Source organism: Haliotis rufescens, unplaced genomic scaffold, assembly GCF_023055435.1.
Source record: "Haliotis rufescens isolate VD_foot unplaced genomic scaffold, xgHalRufe1.0.p SCAF_13, whole genome shotgun sequence".
Taxonomy (NCBI): Eukaryota; Metazoa; Mollusca; class Gastropoda; order Lepetellida; family Haliotidae; genus Haliotis; species Haliotis rufescens.
Window position 1 is genome coordinate 6,931,268 of NW_025963813.1, and position 16,025 is coordinate 6,947,292.

General features: G+C 39.9%; 1 protein-coding gene across 6 annotated transcripts in view; it reads left to right on the forward strand.

The window, feature by feature from the left end:
* Positions 1-2,828: 2,828 nt before the first annotated feature.
* The window catches only part of LOC124119756 (myosin-4-like), a 39,139-nt gene continuing 25,942 nt past the window's right edge, over positions 2,829-16,025 (forward strand). For 2 of the 6 annotated variants that reach the window (XM_048394749.1, XM_048394747.1), the window contains exons 1-9: positions 2,830-3,097; positions 3,729-3,812; positions 5,747-5,836; positions 6,615-6,698; positions 8,039-8,128; positions 8,914-8,997; positions 10,348-10,437; positions 13,069-13,161; positions 15,223-15,249. In XM_048394749.1, the coding sequence (XP_048250706.1) occupies positions 3,016-3,097; positions 3,729-3,812; positions 5,747-5,836; positions 6,615-6,698; positions 8,039-8,128; positions 8,914-8,997; positions 10,348-10,437; positions 13,069-13,161; positions 15,223-15,249 (724 nt within the window). In that variant the 5' untranslated portion in view covers positions 2,830-3,015. Of the gene's footprint in view, positions 3,098-3,728; positions 3,813-5,746; positions 5,837-6,614; positions 6,699-8,038; positions 8,129-8,913; positions 8,998-10,347; positions 10,438-13,068; positions 13,162-15,222; positions 15,250-16,025 lie in introns of all 6 variants that reach the window. The other 4 variants (XM_048394746.1, XM_048394748.1, XM_048394745.1 and 1 more) reach the window with 4 other exon arrangements.

The following is a 16,025-nucleotide window of genomic DNA, read 5'->3' on the forward strand; positions in this document are numbered from 1 at the left end:
TATGTTTTTCACTTAATTGTGTGGCGTGGTCTAGTGGTAGAGCGTCCGCCCGGAGAGCGGAAGGTCCGGGGTTTGATGCCAGGCCGCGTCATACCAAAAGACGTTAAAAGATTGTCCTTGTTGTTACCTTGTCTGGCCCTCGGCATTAAGGGGCAAAACCAAGGACTGTTCGGCTCGGAGTCAGTATACTGTGTCTGAGTGGGGTATTCATGTTAAACTACGGCATGGTATCTCAGTGAGCTAGCACTATAAATCGGCATCAGTCGCAGCTGAAGAAGTTGTTTATCTCAAACTGCGTTCGCTATTCACGTCGAAGGACCGGGTTTGTTCACCACATGGGTACAATGTGTGTAGCCCTATTCTATGATTTTGCTGGAAAATTGCTAAAAGTGTCGTAAAACCAAACTCACTAACTCACTCAAGCTGAGGCGTCACTGCACAACCGACCCATTGTTCATCGTAAAGTCTCACCCAACTAACTCACTTTCTAACGATGCATTGAGAGATCAACCACAGCCGTCCAGTATGACTGTATAACAATAACAGTTGGGTGTGAGTGAGTGAGTTGATCTTAACGCCGCTTTGATCAGTGTTTCAGTTGTACGATCTTTGAGTAAAGCCCAAATTTATGCAGGTCCCCTGTGGGGACGCCAACGAGCATCATGGTATTGGCAGACGTAGAACCATGGTTAAATCGACTGAGTGAGTGAGTTGGGTTTAACGCCGCTTTTAACAGTAATCCGCTAATATCACGGAGTGTCAGTTTAATGTGGGAGGAAAGCCCAAAGTGATGCAGGTCTCAGACGTTTACCACTTCGGTGAAACCCACGAGCACGGGTATGGTGCTGACAAACCTAGAAACATAATCGAGGCAAACCGGGATTCGAACCCACAATCATAGGTTTTTGGAGTGCCCAAGGGACGCAACTCTGTACAGCGAATTGCGGCGCCTTAGACGACTGGGCCACACGTGCCTCCTTAGTCAAATCGAACCTGCCAGTCATGTGATCACATCGACGACCACTGGTGTGTATGGTATGCATAAGGGACGGCGCCATGGACGGCGCCATGGACGGCTTGGTCACCCGTAACCCCGGTTACCTATGAACATGTGAACAAAAGTCCAGTTAAAATGCGGCAGTGAATGTTCATAGCGCTTCAAATTGCATTCTCTTCAAATAAGAGTGAAACTTCCAGTTGTGACCTTTTACAAAATATAGATTACCGTGAGACTTCTACAGGAAACAACACTATCCATCACCTCAGTTCTGGATCATGACCAAGGATCCCGTTTCATGAAACTCCCAACTCCCTCGCGCCGTCACCAATGAAAATTCGCACCCAAGCGACAGATGATTTTTCTTGTAATGATTTCCTAATTTTATCAGAGATATCTTTGTGTAATACGATTAGAACATTACCGCAAGTATTATCTTTGGGGTTACGAGACCCTAAATGTACGGGGTGTTCGCAAAACGGAGTTTGTTGAAAGAACCTGTTGAACTGGTGTTGGTTTGTCAGGCTTGGTGACTTGGTCGATTGCATGTCAGTGGGCCCTAATGACGTGTATCCTTTGGCACGATTTCACGTGAAAATATAGAAGTTACCTTACATTTCATCTTTGAAACAACTACATATGGCATTAGTGGTTATGTAATAGACATATTATGCAAGCGGTGTAAGCTTGTCAATGATATTTCTTGAATTGTCAATATGATGATGGCACCTATCTGAAATACTGACTGACTGACTGACTGAGTATGGTTTTACGCCGCTTTTAGCAATATTCCAGCAATATCACGGCGGGGGACACCAGAAATGGGCTTCACACATTGTACCCATGTCGGGAATCGAACCCGGGTCTTCGGCGTGACGAGCGAACGCTTTAACCACTAGGCTACCCGACCGCCCCCTATCTGAAATAGCATTGACCGATATTTCGCTATATCTAAGAGTAACATATTTGTCACTTTATGTGCATGGGTACTTCATTTGAACCTATAATTGACTATACTACTACAGCAGTAAATATTCATTCAACGTGAATAAAAGTGTTAAAAGCAAAGTTCATTGTACAATTCCAACTGTATCGTGACAAACGAATTTGTATTTATGAATCACTATTAAATAGTGATGATACCAGATGTTCTAGAAAAGATGAGCGTATCCTACCCCACCGGTAGCACCCGTCACAAACACATGCAAAGGCAATTAAATTACACACCTAAAACACGAAAACATATGGTACAAAGCAAGATAGGGAATTGCATCAGATTATCACTGATGCGTCAAATTTGGAAAGGTACTCAAAATGTCTGCCATAAAACCCTTTGAAAGGTTGACTAAGGCCTTGATAGTTTTAACCCTGATCAAATACCTTTTGAGCAAGAGTCGTACGACACTCTGTGAAAACATAGCCTTATATTAGCATCACTCGGGGATCCCCCTCCACATTAAGCGCAATATAACTGATATACAGATCAAAGAGGCGTTAAAATAAACCACTCACACACTCACTCAAATACCAACCCATACGCCCACCCACTCACAGTCCACTCGCTGTTCACTCACATGTATACTTAAAGACCCATGCAATAACCATGTTCCCCAGGTTGTGAGACTAAAATAGACTGAGCTACCGGTGTCCCAATTCTCACACTGCAAGACCGACACAATCAATTTGTTTTACTTTTATGGTTTCAGCATATTTCCAAATGATTAATCGTAGAGATATATTCAATAAATTCACAAATCAACACATGTGACAGGCTGAATATGCTTTCCTCTCCGTCTCTGAGACAGATTTGCTTTTTATGAACATAATTCACCCTTGGTGTCAAAACAATATCCTTTTTCAGCTTACTGTGCACTTCACTATAGAATTAGCAAATACCTACCAGTGGTCCCTAAAATGTATTGACGACTATTAATGCCTTTGTGAAATGTGTTTCCATACTTTCACAACAATAAGCTTCACAGTAGAGGGTGTACCAGCAGTTTCTTGAGAACTTTACCATGGCTCGTGTGGCTGCTCTTGTCCTCTTGGTGGTCGTTCTGGCTCAGTTGGGTTCGTCCCAGGACGTCAACGCAAAAAAGGGTAAGTAAGATTGTTGTCGCCCAACATGTGTTTGTTTAAACAATTAAGGTACGTGTGATTAATTTGTATGTGTATATGGGTGGGCCTGTCCACTGGTGTTTGACCTGGGTGTGTTAGGGAATGTGTGTGGGGAGAGAACTGTGTGTGTGGATGTGTGTGGATGTGGGTGTGTTTGTGCTTGTGCGTGTGCTTGTGCTTGTGCTTGCGTGTGTGTGTGTGTGTGTGTGTGAGTTCGTCTTGGTGGGTGTCGGTTTTGATGTTTTTATGTGTAAGTATTTTTAGTGTTAAAATATTGTAGTAATTGTCTGTGGCAGCAAACTATTAAAATGTTTGTAAAAAATATCAAGTTCTACCATGGCCGTATTTGAATCGCAGTATCGCAGCGGGAATGAACCTCTTGCTCCCCGAACAAAGGTTGTATTCATTACACCAAGGAGGCGGTTGTTTGTTTGTTTGTTTGTTTGTTGTTTAACGCCACAGTCAGCAATATTCCAGCTATATGACGGCTGTCTGTAAATAATCGCTTCTGGACAAGACAATCCAGTGATTAATATCATGAGCATCGATCATGAGCATCGAAAATAAGAATAACTATTTATGTAGCTCATTAGTGATAAACGTTTTATTTCAGGAGACAAAGATGAGAAAAAAGTTGCTTCATCACTCAAGAAACTACAAGCGCAAATGAAAGGGGCAACACAAAAGTTGGAAAAATGTAAGCTACCACTTCCTCCTACATCATTTACATAAGTGCGTTGTCCGCATACTTTACAACAATGACAACCATGAACATGACAGCCCTGACAACCATGACAACCATGAACATGACAGCCCTGACAACCATGACAACATGACAACCATGACCATCCTGACCATGACAACCATGACAACCATGACGACCATGACAACCATGACAGCCATGACAACAATGACAACCAAGACAACCATGACGAACATGACAACCATGACAACAACGACAGCCCTGACAACCATGACAACCATGACCATGACAGCCCTGACAACCATGACAACCCTGACAATCATGATAATATTGACCATGACAACCATTACGACCATGACAGCCATGACAACCATGACAACCCTGACAACCATGACAATCCTGACCATGACAGCCATGACAACCATGACAACCATGACGAACATGACAGACATGACAACCATGACAACCACGACAGCCCTGACAACCATGACAACCATGACAGACATGACAATCTTGACAATCATGATAATATTGACCATGACAACCATGATAACCATGACGACCAAGACAGCCATGACAACCCTGACAATCATGACAACCATGACAGCAATGACAACAATGACAACCAAGACAACCATGACGAACATGACAGACATGATAACCATGACAACCATGACAACCATGAAAGCCCTGACAACCATTACAACCATGACAACCATGACGACCATGCCAGCCATGACAACCATGACAGCCATGACAATCATGACCATGACGAACATGGCAGACATGACAACCATGGCAGCCCTGACAACCATGACAACCATGACAACCATGACAACAATGACGACCATGACGATCTTGCCAGCCATGTCAGCCATGACAACCATGACAACCCTGACACCCATGACAACCATGATACACAATAGCTTCCTCTTTTACACATTTTACGCCTTTAAGTTCTTGGATGAACGGCGAAATACATTGAAACAGCATTCTAGTCACGGCGTGGCAAGTTCGAGGAGAGCATGACTAAAGTATGACGTGTGTCGTCGACGTTTACCACTTTGGTAAAACCCAAAAGCACGGGAATGTTACTTGATGACCAATGAACATTTGTAGCACGAACAACAACCTTGACCATAACTTGTAAGTAAATACATCACTCTTCGAAAGAAACATCCCCTAAATGGCATGTACCGACCAAATCGCGGCGTAAATGCAAACGGAGCGCAACCGGAACGCGACTGGGCCGCGACCATATCAGACCATGAAGCCACCACGCATGAGAAGCTACAGTTCAAAATGTGCAAACAAAAGCGACAAAACCTTGTTATTAAATAGCGATAAAAACAATACCTCTCAACTCCCTTCTCTTATGTTCGATAAGACTTGATACATTATGCTCCCAAATCCTAGAGTAATCTTCAACGACCGTATCCTCACAAGATGACATCCATCCGACGAACAACCGGAAAGCGACCTCAATGCGATCATATCAAATCGTGATGGAGACTTGAAAAATACAACATGTGTCCTGTCCGTATCCTGACCAATCGACTCATGTCCAGAAATACTTTGCAACGGTCTTGATCCAAGTAACATTTGTTTTGACTAGCACTGTGTTTAGCCCAGTGGCAAATGTGTATTTGTTATGCATATATAAATATTAAGAAGTAATTGTCAACCCAGTTGAGTTAACTGCTACGACTGTTTTAAATAATGATGAAACAATTCTGTCATGGTTGAGAATGAAACCGTTTTTGTCAACCAACTTAGCCATCTGTTCTGGTCCTAACTTATGTCAGGGTTGGATCATCCTTGTCATAAACATGTACGATTTCTTTGTTGTAGAATGTGCTATTAATGTGTTATTATGCCTTTAAACGCGGCGTGGAAGAACTTTCTTAAATCCTTTTTCTTATTTACAGTTAAGACTCTTCAAGGTGAAATGAAAGCCTTAGGGAAAAGCCAAAAGAAAATGACTAAACGTGCTGATAAATTGGAAAACAAGCTTAAAGGTGAGCTACTTTTTTCCAAATCATTCAAAAATGTCATGAACCACGCAGTGCTAATTAAATTGAAAGCATTGTGAAACAGAAACAGTTTATGCTCTCCAAACCACCTGCGGTGAAGTAGGTATCTGTGTAGTGGATACAATCAAAGTCTATGAAACAAATCATCGTTACACAAACTGCTTTATTACCTTTATGGTATAATAAGATGCATGTTTCTTATCCTTATTGTAGTGATTTATAATATTACCATCGCAGCCATATCCCGAAGTGTGTCCCAGATTAGGTGAGGTTAGTTTGAGACCGCTTTGAACAGTATTGATGTGGGGGAGGGAGTGAGTCAGTTGCGCTTAACGCCGATTTTAAAAGTATTCCAATTTTATATAACGGCGTGTCAGCTAAATGTTGGAGGAAAGCTCGAAGTTATGCATGTTTTACACGTTTACCACTTTGGTGAAACCCACGATCACGTGTATTGTGCTGACAAACCTAGAAACATAATCGAAAATGGCATCCAGACCCATGATCAAAGGTTCCTTGCAATCCTAAGGGAAGCAACTCTGCTCAGCGAGACACATATGAATCCCTTAAGGAGTCTTAACGTCACTCTGGTGTATCGATACTCTGCTTGTCTCGCAATACAGCAAACTCGACATGTGCTGCTTGAATCCAGGATTTTGAATTTACTCGCTTTTATTCTATTTGTAAAATGTGAACTTCATGTCACGATAAAAATAAGAATAACTATGTATGTAGCTCATTAGTGATAAACGTTTTATTTCAGGAGACAAAGATGAGGAAAAAGTTGCTTCATCACTCAAGAAATTACAAGCGCAAATGAAAGAGGCAACAAAAAAGTTGAAAAAATGTAAGCTACCTCTTACTCCTACATAATAATTTACAACCATGAGAACCATGAAACAACGACAGCCCTGACAACCATGACAACTCTTACAATCATGACGAACATGACAGACATGACAACCATGACAACTTTGACAACCATGACGACCATGACAACAATCACAACCATGACAGCCCTGACAACCATGACATCCCTGACAACCATGACCTCCCTGACAACCCTGACACCCATGACAACCATGACAGCCATGACAACCATGACAACCATGACATCCCTGACAACAATGACAACGGTGACAGCCCTGACAACCATGACAACCATGATACACAATAGCTTCCTCTTTTACACATTGTACGCCTTAAGTTCTTGGATGAACGGCGAAATACTTTAAAACAGCATTCTAGTCACGGCGTGGCAAGTTCGAGGAGAGCATGACTATAGTATGACGTGTGTTGTCGACGTTTACCACTTTGGTAAAACCCAAAAGCACGGGAATGATGCTTGTTGACCAATGGACATTTGTAGCACGAACAACCTTGACCGTAACTTGCAAGTAAATACACTACTCTTCGAAAGAAACATCCCCTAAATGGCATGTACCGACCACTTCGCGGCGCAAATGCAAACGGAGCGCAACCGAAACGCAACCCGGAACGCGACCGGAACGCGACCATATCAAACCATGCAGCCACCACGCATGAGAAGCTACAGTTCAAAATGTGCAAACAAAAGCGACAAAAACTTGTTATTAAAAAGCGATAAAAACACTACCTGTCAACACCTTCTCTTATGTTCGATAAGACTTGATACATTATGCTCCCAAAAACTAGAGTAATCTCCAATGACCGTATCCTCACAAGATGACATCCATCCGACGCACAACCGGAAAGCGACCTCAATGCGATCATATCAAATCGTGATGGAGACTTGAAAAATACAACATCGTGTCCTGTCCGTATCCTGACCAATCGACTCATGTCCTGAAATACTTTGCAACGGTCTTGATCCAAGTAACATTTGTTTTGACTAGCACTGTGTTTAGCCCAGTGGCAAATGTGTATTTGTTATGCATATATAAATATTAAGAAGTACTTGTCAACCCAGTTGAGTTAACTGCTACAACTGTTTTAATTTATGATGAAACAATTCTGTCATGTTTGAGAATGAAACCGTTTTTGTCAATCAACTTAGCCATCTGTTCTGGTCCTAACTTATGTCAGGGTTGGATCATCCTTGTCATATACATGTACGATTTCTTTGTTGTAGAATGTGCTATTAATGTGTTATTATGCCTTTAAACGCGGTGTGTAGGAGCTTTCTTAAATCCTTTTTCTTATTTACAGTTAAGACTCTTCAAGGTGAAATGAAAGCCTTAGGGAAAAGCCAAAAGAAAATGACTAAACGTGCTGATAAATTGGAAAACAAGCTTAAAGGTGAGTTACTTTTTTCCAAATCATTCAAAAATGTCATGAACCACGCAGTGCTAATTAAATTGAAAGCATTGTGAAACAGAAAGCAGAAACAGTTTATTCTCTCCAAACTACCGGCGGTGAAGTAGGTATCTGTGTAGTGGATACAATCAAAGTCTATGAAACAAATCATCGTTACACAAACTGCTTTATTACCTTTATGGTATAATAAGATGCATGTTTCTTATCCTTATTGTAGTGATTTATAATATTACCATCGCAGCCATATCCCGAAGTGTGTCCCAGATTAGGTGAGGTTAGTTTGAGACCGCTTTGAACAATATTGATGTGGGGGAGGGAGTGAGTCAGTTGCGCTTAACGCCGATTTTAAAAGTATTCCAATTTTAAATAACGGCGTGTCAGCTAAATGTTGGAGGAAAGCTCGAAGTAATGCATGTTTTACACGTTTACCACTTTGGTGAAACCAACGATCACGTGTATTGTGCTGACAAACCTAGAAACATAATCGAAAATGGCATCCAGACCCATGATCAAAGGTTCAATGCAATCCTAAGGGAAGCAACTCTGCTCAGCGAGACACATATGAATCCCTTAAGGAGTCTTAACGTCACTCTGGTGTATCGATACTCTGCTTGTCTCGCAATACAGCAAACTCGACATGTGCTGCTTGAATCCAGGATTTTGAATTTACTCGCTTTTATTCTATTTGTAAAATGTGAACTTCATGTCACGATAAAAATAAGAATAACTATGTATGTAGCTCATTGGTGATAAACGTTCTATTTCAGGAGACAAAGATGAGAAAAAAGTTGCTTCATCACTCAAGAAACTACAAGCGCAAATGAAAGAGGCAACAAAAAAGTTGAAAAAATGTAACCTACCTCTTACTCCTACATAATAATTTACAACCATGAGAACCATGAAACCACGACAGCCCTGACAACCATGACAACCCTTACAATCATGACAACCATGACGAACATGACAGACATGACAACTTTGACAACCATGACGACCATGACAGCCATGAAAACCATGACAGCCCTGACAACCATGACATCCCTGACAACCATGACCTCCCTGACAACCATGACAGCCCTGACACCCATGACAACCATCACAACCATGACATCCCTGACAACCATGACATCCCTGACAACCATGACAACGATGACAGCCCTGACAACCATGACAACCATGATACACAATAGCTTCCTCTTTTACACATTGTATGCCTTTAAGTTCTTGGATGAACGGCGAAATACTTTAAAACAGCATTCTAGTCTCGGCGTGGCAAGTTCGAGGAGAGCATGACTATAGTATGACGTGTGTTGTCGACGTTTACCACTTTGGTAAAACCCAAAGGCACGGGAATGATGCTTGTTGACCAATGGACATTTGTAGCACGAACAACCTTGACCGTAACTTGCAAGTAAATACACTACTCTTCGAAAGAAACATCCCCTAAATGGCATGTACCGACCACTTCGCGGCGCAAATGCAAACGGAGCGCAACCAAAACGCAACCCGGAACGCGACCGGAACGCGACCATATCAAACCATGAAGCCACCACACATGAGAAGCTACAGTTCAAAATGTGCAAACAAAAGCGACAAAACCTTGTTATTAAAAAGCGATAAAAACACTACCTGTCAACACCTTCTCTTATGTTCGATAAGACTTGATACATTATGCTCCCAAATCCTAGAGTAATCTCCAATGACCGTATCCTCACAAGATGACATCCATCCGACGCACAACCGGAAAGCGACCTCAATGCGATCATATCAAATCGTGATGGAGACTTGAAAAATACAACATCGTGTCCTGTCCGTATCCTGACCAATCGACTCATGTCCTGAAATACTTTGCAACGGTCTTGATCCAAGTAACATTTGTTTTGACTAGCACTGTGTTTAGCCCAGTGGCAAATGTGTATTTGTTATGACATATAAATATTAAGAAGTACTTGTCAACCCAGTTGAGTTAACTGCTACAACTGTTTTAATTTATGATGAAACAATTCTGTCATGGTTGAGAATGAAACCGTTTTTGTCAATCAACTTAGCCATCTGTTCTGGTCCTAACTTATGTCAGGGTTGGAATCATCCTTGTCATAAACATGTACGATTTCTTGGTTGTAGAATGTGCTATTAATGTGTTATTATGCCTTTAAATGCGGTGTTGGGGAGCTTTCTTATATCCTTTTTCTTATTTGCAGTTAAGACTCTTCAAGGTGAAATGAAAGCCTTAGGGAAAAGCCAAAAGAAAATGACTAAACGTGCTGATAAGTTGGAAAACGAGCTTAACGGTTAGCTACCTTTTTCCAAATCATTCAAAAATGTCATGAACCACGCAGTGCTAATTAAATTGAAAGCATTGTGAAACAGAAGCAGAAACAGTTTATTCTCTCCAAACCACCTGCGGTGAAGTAGGTATCTGTGTAGTGGATACAATCAAAGTCTATGAAACAAATCATCGTTACACAAACTGCTTTATTTATATAGCAGTGCTATTTAAATGGAAAGCATTGTGAAACAGAAACAAACAGATACAAAACAGTACAAAAGAATTATCATGTACTCAAAAAATATTAATATGTGACACGAAGACAGAATGTCATGTATGGATATATGATATCTTTTCTGTTTTGTGTTTTCGTACTGCTTTAAATATTTCATCGATAAATCTCGACAGGATCTTAAGATCCCAGCGTTTGTGACTGTGACCTCTTAAATGTATACAAATTAGACCATTTATTCCGATCAGGAAGTGGTAAGTGTACAAGTCTATGTTTCAATAGAGCCTGGCATCTAAACAGTTAATGAAATTCGTCTGCAACTGAAGGAGAGTTGCACAGTTCAAAAACATGATCTTCTTTCTTTACATTTTTCCAAAGACCGGTTTTAATTGGTAAATTATGGTTGCCTGTGCTGAATTTTAAGATTGGAATATACATATTTGTGTCATTTAAAGATGGCTTTCAAATTTTGGTTTATCTGTCAGATACTGACAAATGTAACCTTTACTTCTCAGTGCCATGTTGCATCTCCATTCTTGTACGAATAGTTCCTGTTGTACCTCGCCTACAATAGCCACCAGCCATGTGGTATTACAGGTAATAGGGTTGCAGAATATGTGTGTTAGTCTACAGTTATTTAATATAGTTTTAATCATGATTCAGTTTAAAAGGGTGATAAATCATCTGTGAAAGTTTCTTTTCACACAGAGGTTTTGCAATGTTATAACATGATTTTATTACACGTTTTGAGATAGTTATGTGTATAGGTTCCCTGCATACTTCACCACAAACCATACAATTTGGAGTTAATGCTTTTTAGCAAGAACTAAATATTAGAAATTTAAAAAGAGCTCGCTCAGTAATATGTAAATTTTCGTATCCCCATATTTCTGAACCATATAACATTTAGTTTGTTGTTTAACGCCGCACTCGGCACTTTTCCAGCTATATGACGGCGGTGAACCATATAACAAGATAGGTGACACCATAGAATGAAAATCCGAGATAAGGCAATCGAGAGGTAAATTAATATTTCCTGCTCTCTAAAGGAGACACTAGTTGGCTTTACTGGCATTAGAGGCAATAGATTTATTTGCACTTAGCATCCTTTGATTTCTATGGAATGATATGCCCAGGAAAACATAGCTATCTACTATCTCCAGATGTTTTCCACCAAACATAAACTGGGGTTTACTTCGTTAAGCAGGGCCACTGACAAACATAATATTTTTGTTTTCTAAATGTTAACATCTGATTTCCATTAAGTGCAGGATATTCTAAACAAATCAAGGGTTTTCTGAAAAAATCGGTGGGGCATATACTTTATAAGACTGTATCATCACCACACAGTAAAGTTATTGTAATAATAAGGTTGCATCATCACCAGGATTGTAATCAACATTAACATCGTGACTCTTGTGTTCCAATAGAGATTACTATAGGTCATTCATATACAATGAAAATAGTTATGGGGATAAACTTTCTCCTTGTCTAACTCCCTAAAGGCTTGCGAAAAATCTGACATTTTTATCAATAATTGTGACTGTATTCATGATTTGTTTTTTCTTTTACTGTTCGATATCAGGCTCAATGTAATTCACCTCACTCTTATTCTTGTTTAGATCGTTCCAAAATTCACGTGGACTATGTTTTCGTGTGGCTCTAAATATATTGTACGAATCGTTTCTTTGTTTCTCTGTATGTTTGTGTGAGCATTTCCTATATCCCTCGGAAAAGCTTTGAATTTTAAGTAGTGTTAGTTTTCTTTAATTTCTTTTGTGCCTAGAAGTTATTCCTTGTTTTTTACATTCGTGGTTTTTGCTTTCCTTTTGTTGGAGCTTCCGCATCACGGCAGTAACAACGTCTCATCCCGAATGTTGCACGTGCAGCGTCGACAAGCATATGTGTGATTTCGTTTGCTATCTCATTCATGGTGACTCCAAAACGCGATGACCTTGTTAGTTAGACAAGACTCGGTTTCTTCAGATAGATCAAAACATATCTTGCTTTCAGTATTGATTTCTCATATGGTAAGGGCTTAAGTTCACAACCAGAGTTATTTTCCCCATTTCTGTCGTGCGGTTTTGATTTTCTGAACATTTTGATTGATCTTATTGGGCAGTGTACATCTGAAAACAGTGAGCAGCAACTTTTGATTTCAAAACCTTTAAATAAAGGCACATTGTCGATGAGATAACACGTTGCCTCTCATCGGGTGGTGATCGGGCTGGAGTTTGGTTGGGGTGGGATTGGTTGCATACGTGTTGGTAAAACCAGTCTTTGGTTAAACCAGCTCATCATCGTAGCGAATTTGGGGTGCGAACCCTTGAGTAGGGTAGTGAACTGCCTCTTGATTACTGTATTATCAACAGATCACTCCATATCAATCTTGGAGGAATGTCCTGTTTTCATATTTTGTAGGTCTTGGGAAATTAATGAAGAACCTGAAAGCAGTAGCAAAGAATGACCGAATAAACCAAAAGAGACTGCAATTTATTGAAGCGGCTATGAAAGGTATTTACAAACCGTACTCTTCGTGGGCATGATCGACCCGTGAAGTTCCGGGGTAGAATAGATCTTTAGCAACCCATGCTTGCCATAATTAGAGGCGACTAACGGGATCGGGTGGTCAGGCTCGCTGACATGGTTGATGCTTGTCATGTATCCCAATTGCGTGAATCGATGCTTATGATATCAATCACTGGATTGTCTGGTTCATACTCGATTATTTACACACCGCCGTTACATAGCTTGAATACTGTTAAACACCAAAGAAACAAACAAACAAAATCGTAAGCATGATAATAACCGAGTGTTGGTTAAAACACATTTGTTTGTTCGTTGTTTAACGCAGCACTCGCCAATGTTCAAGCTATATGAGGGCGGCTTGTAAATAACTGAGTCAGAATCAGTAAACCATTGATAGATATAATGACATGGAACCAACCAAGTCACCGAGCCTCACCACCCAATCCTATTAGTCACCTTGTATGACAAGCATGAGTTACTGGGGCCATATCCCGACCAGGGTCAATGTGCAATTCGGCCCAATCTGTGTGACCTCCTGATAACAGTAAAACTCTGCTACAATGTAACTCGACTCTTGTAATTTGATTTATTACTAAAGTAAGATTTTGTAAAGCTATGACCCCAGCAGAATGTTAATTGTTGTTTTTGGACAGATTTTTTCGGACGTGTAACATAGTCAGAGATAAATGATACAAATGCGTGAGATAATAAAGCTTCTATGGCTAAATAAAGAATTCTTTAGTGAGAATAAGTAATGAATGATAATACTTCTATCGTATACCATTCCATATCGTACGGTACTGCAGACCATTAATCTTTATATAGTTTATCTTAAACATCAGGCTTATGGTTTTAAATAATCTGGTTTTGTAGCTGAAGCTGAACAAATATCCCCCCACATCCCCACATTCCTCTTGTCCCCCGCTGTGATATTGCTGGAACATTCATGCTCACTCGATCACTTTATGCGGCTTAATGTGAAATGTCAATTTGACATTTCAAATATAGCTCGACACATTAACACTAATTGGATTTTGGAACTAGTATGTGTACAAGTATTGAGTAAAATTACATTTGCCACAAATTCATTGCCGCTAATGAGTTTCCCTTGGACTTGGGCTTTATATACAGAATATCAGTGTCAACCGGTATACTGTCGACCAAGGGTTCATCAGGATTCTAATTTTTTACACTCAATCCACACATTCAGTACACAATTGTATCTTGATATGATTAGTAAAATGTAAAATGTTTAGTGGTATTTACACCCCCATATTTACGTCTTACCCCATTATGATTCCAGTTATAAAGAAATTTTGAAAAAAGGAACATTTTGTGAAAGAAGATGTATTGATCCGGCTTGTTTACCGATACATATTCATTTTGAATAAAGTTATGTTTAAATCATAATAAAATATGACCTCATTTACTTGAATAAATGATGACACGAGTAATTATAATCAAGGGATCCTGGATTATGCAGTTGAGTGAATATGGTTTAACACCGCTTTTAGAAATATTCCAGCAACATCACCGAAGGGACACCAGCAATGAGCTTCACACCACATTGTCCATGTTGATGGTACCCTGGTCGAGAACGACCATATCAGACGGACTATGACGTATATATCACCGGCCTACATATTACATAATTTAGGGAGATGGATTAATGTCCAAAAGTATACAATTTTACAAGATACAATCTTATTTATTCTAGGAAATTCAATACTTGATCGTCAATACTTCACAGGATTGTAAATACAACGTTAATCCATCACAAAATATCGCCTGGAAACTGAAACATAAATTTACGTAAATTGCTTAAACTGGTTAACAAGCCATATTTAAGTTTGACTTGTTATATTTACAATTGTGTATGCTTGTGAAAACGATATTTAGATACGTTTACGTGTAAGTAAAGGTGTAAATTTATTCCTGTGCATCACCTGTGTTCCTTCTCCGTTATTGTTGTGATTTGAATGTTAAAACTCGGCTTCAAGCTGTTGAGTTTCCAAACTGAAAATCACCCTCTTCATCTTCTTCCAGGTATTTCCAGAGCGGCAAAGATAAAAGGTAGGTTTATGGCAGAAGAATAACAAGCTCAGTACATATGTCCTTTCACATGACGCTTGTGGCACCATTAGTATCCACACACGAGTATCCAAAGCTACATCCACAATGAGGAACAACAACTCTGACCTTTTATCGAGTAGATTGTCCGCTGGTCTGTATTAAGGGTATTTAATGTTTCTGTTACGTTTTTCTAAACTTTGCAATATCCAAATAAAGACATATTGGAGAAAGGTGCACTTGTTAGCTACCGCGCCAAATTTCAACGTTACTAAAGAGAGATATCGGGAAATCCCTCACAGTCTCAACAGTTTAGCATTGAAGTATAATTAATCAGTGAGATATATTAAAAAGTCAAATTCAACATTTCTTCTTTTTGATTATTTGACTGTTATTCTATTATTCTCGGCTTCAACGCTTTACATTGAGTGAGTTGGGTTTAACGCCGCTTTTAACAGTGTTACAGTTATATCGTGGCGTGTCAGCTTAATCTGGGAGCAAAGCCCGAAGTGATGCAGGTCTCAGACGTTTACCTCTTCGGCGAAACCCACGAGCACTGGTATGGTGCTGACAACCCTAGAACAATATAATTGAGGCGAACCGGAATTCGAACCCACTGTCATAGGTCATGGTTCTATTTACGTCTTTCCCCATTATGATTCCAGTTATAAAGAAATATAGAAAAAAGGAACATTTTGTGAATGAAGATGTATTGCTCCGGCTTGTTTACCGATCCATATTCATTTTGAATAAAGTTATGTTTAAATCATAATGAAATA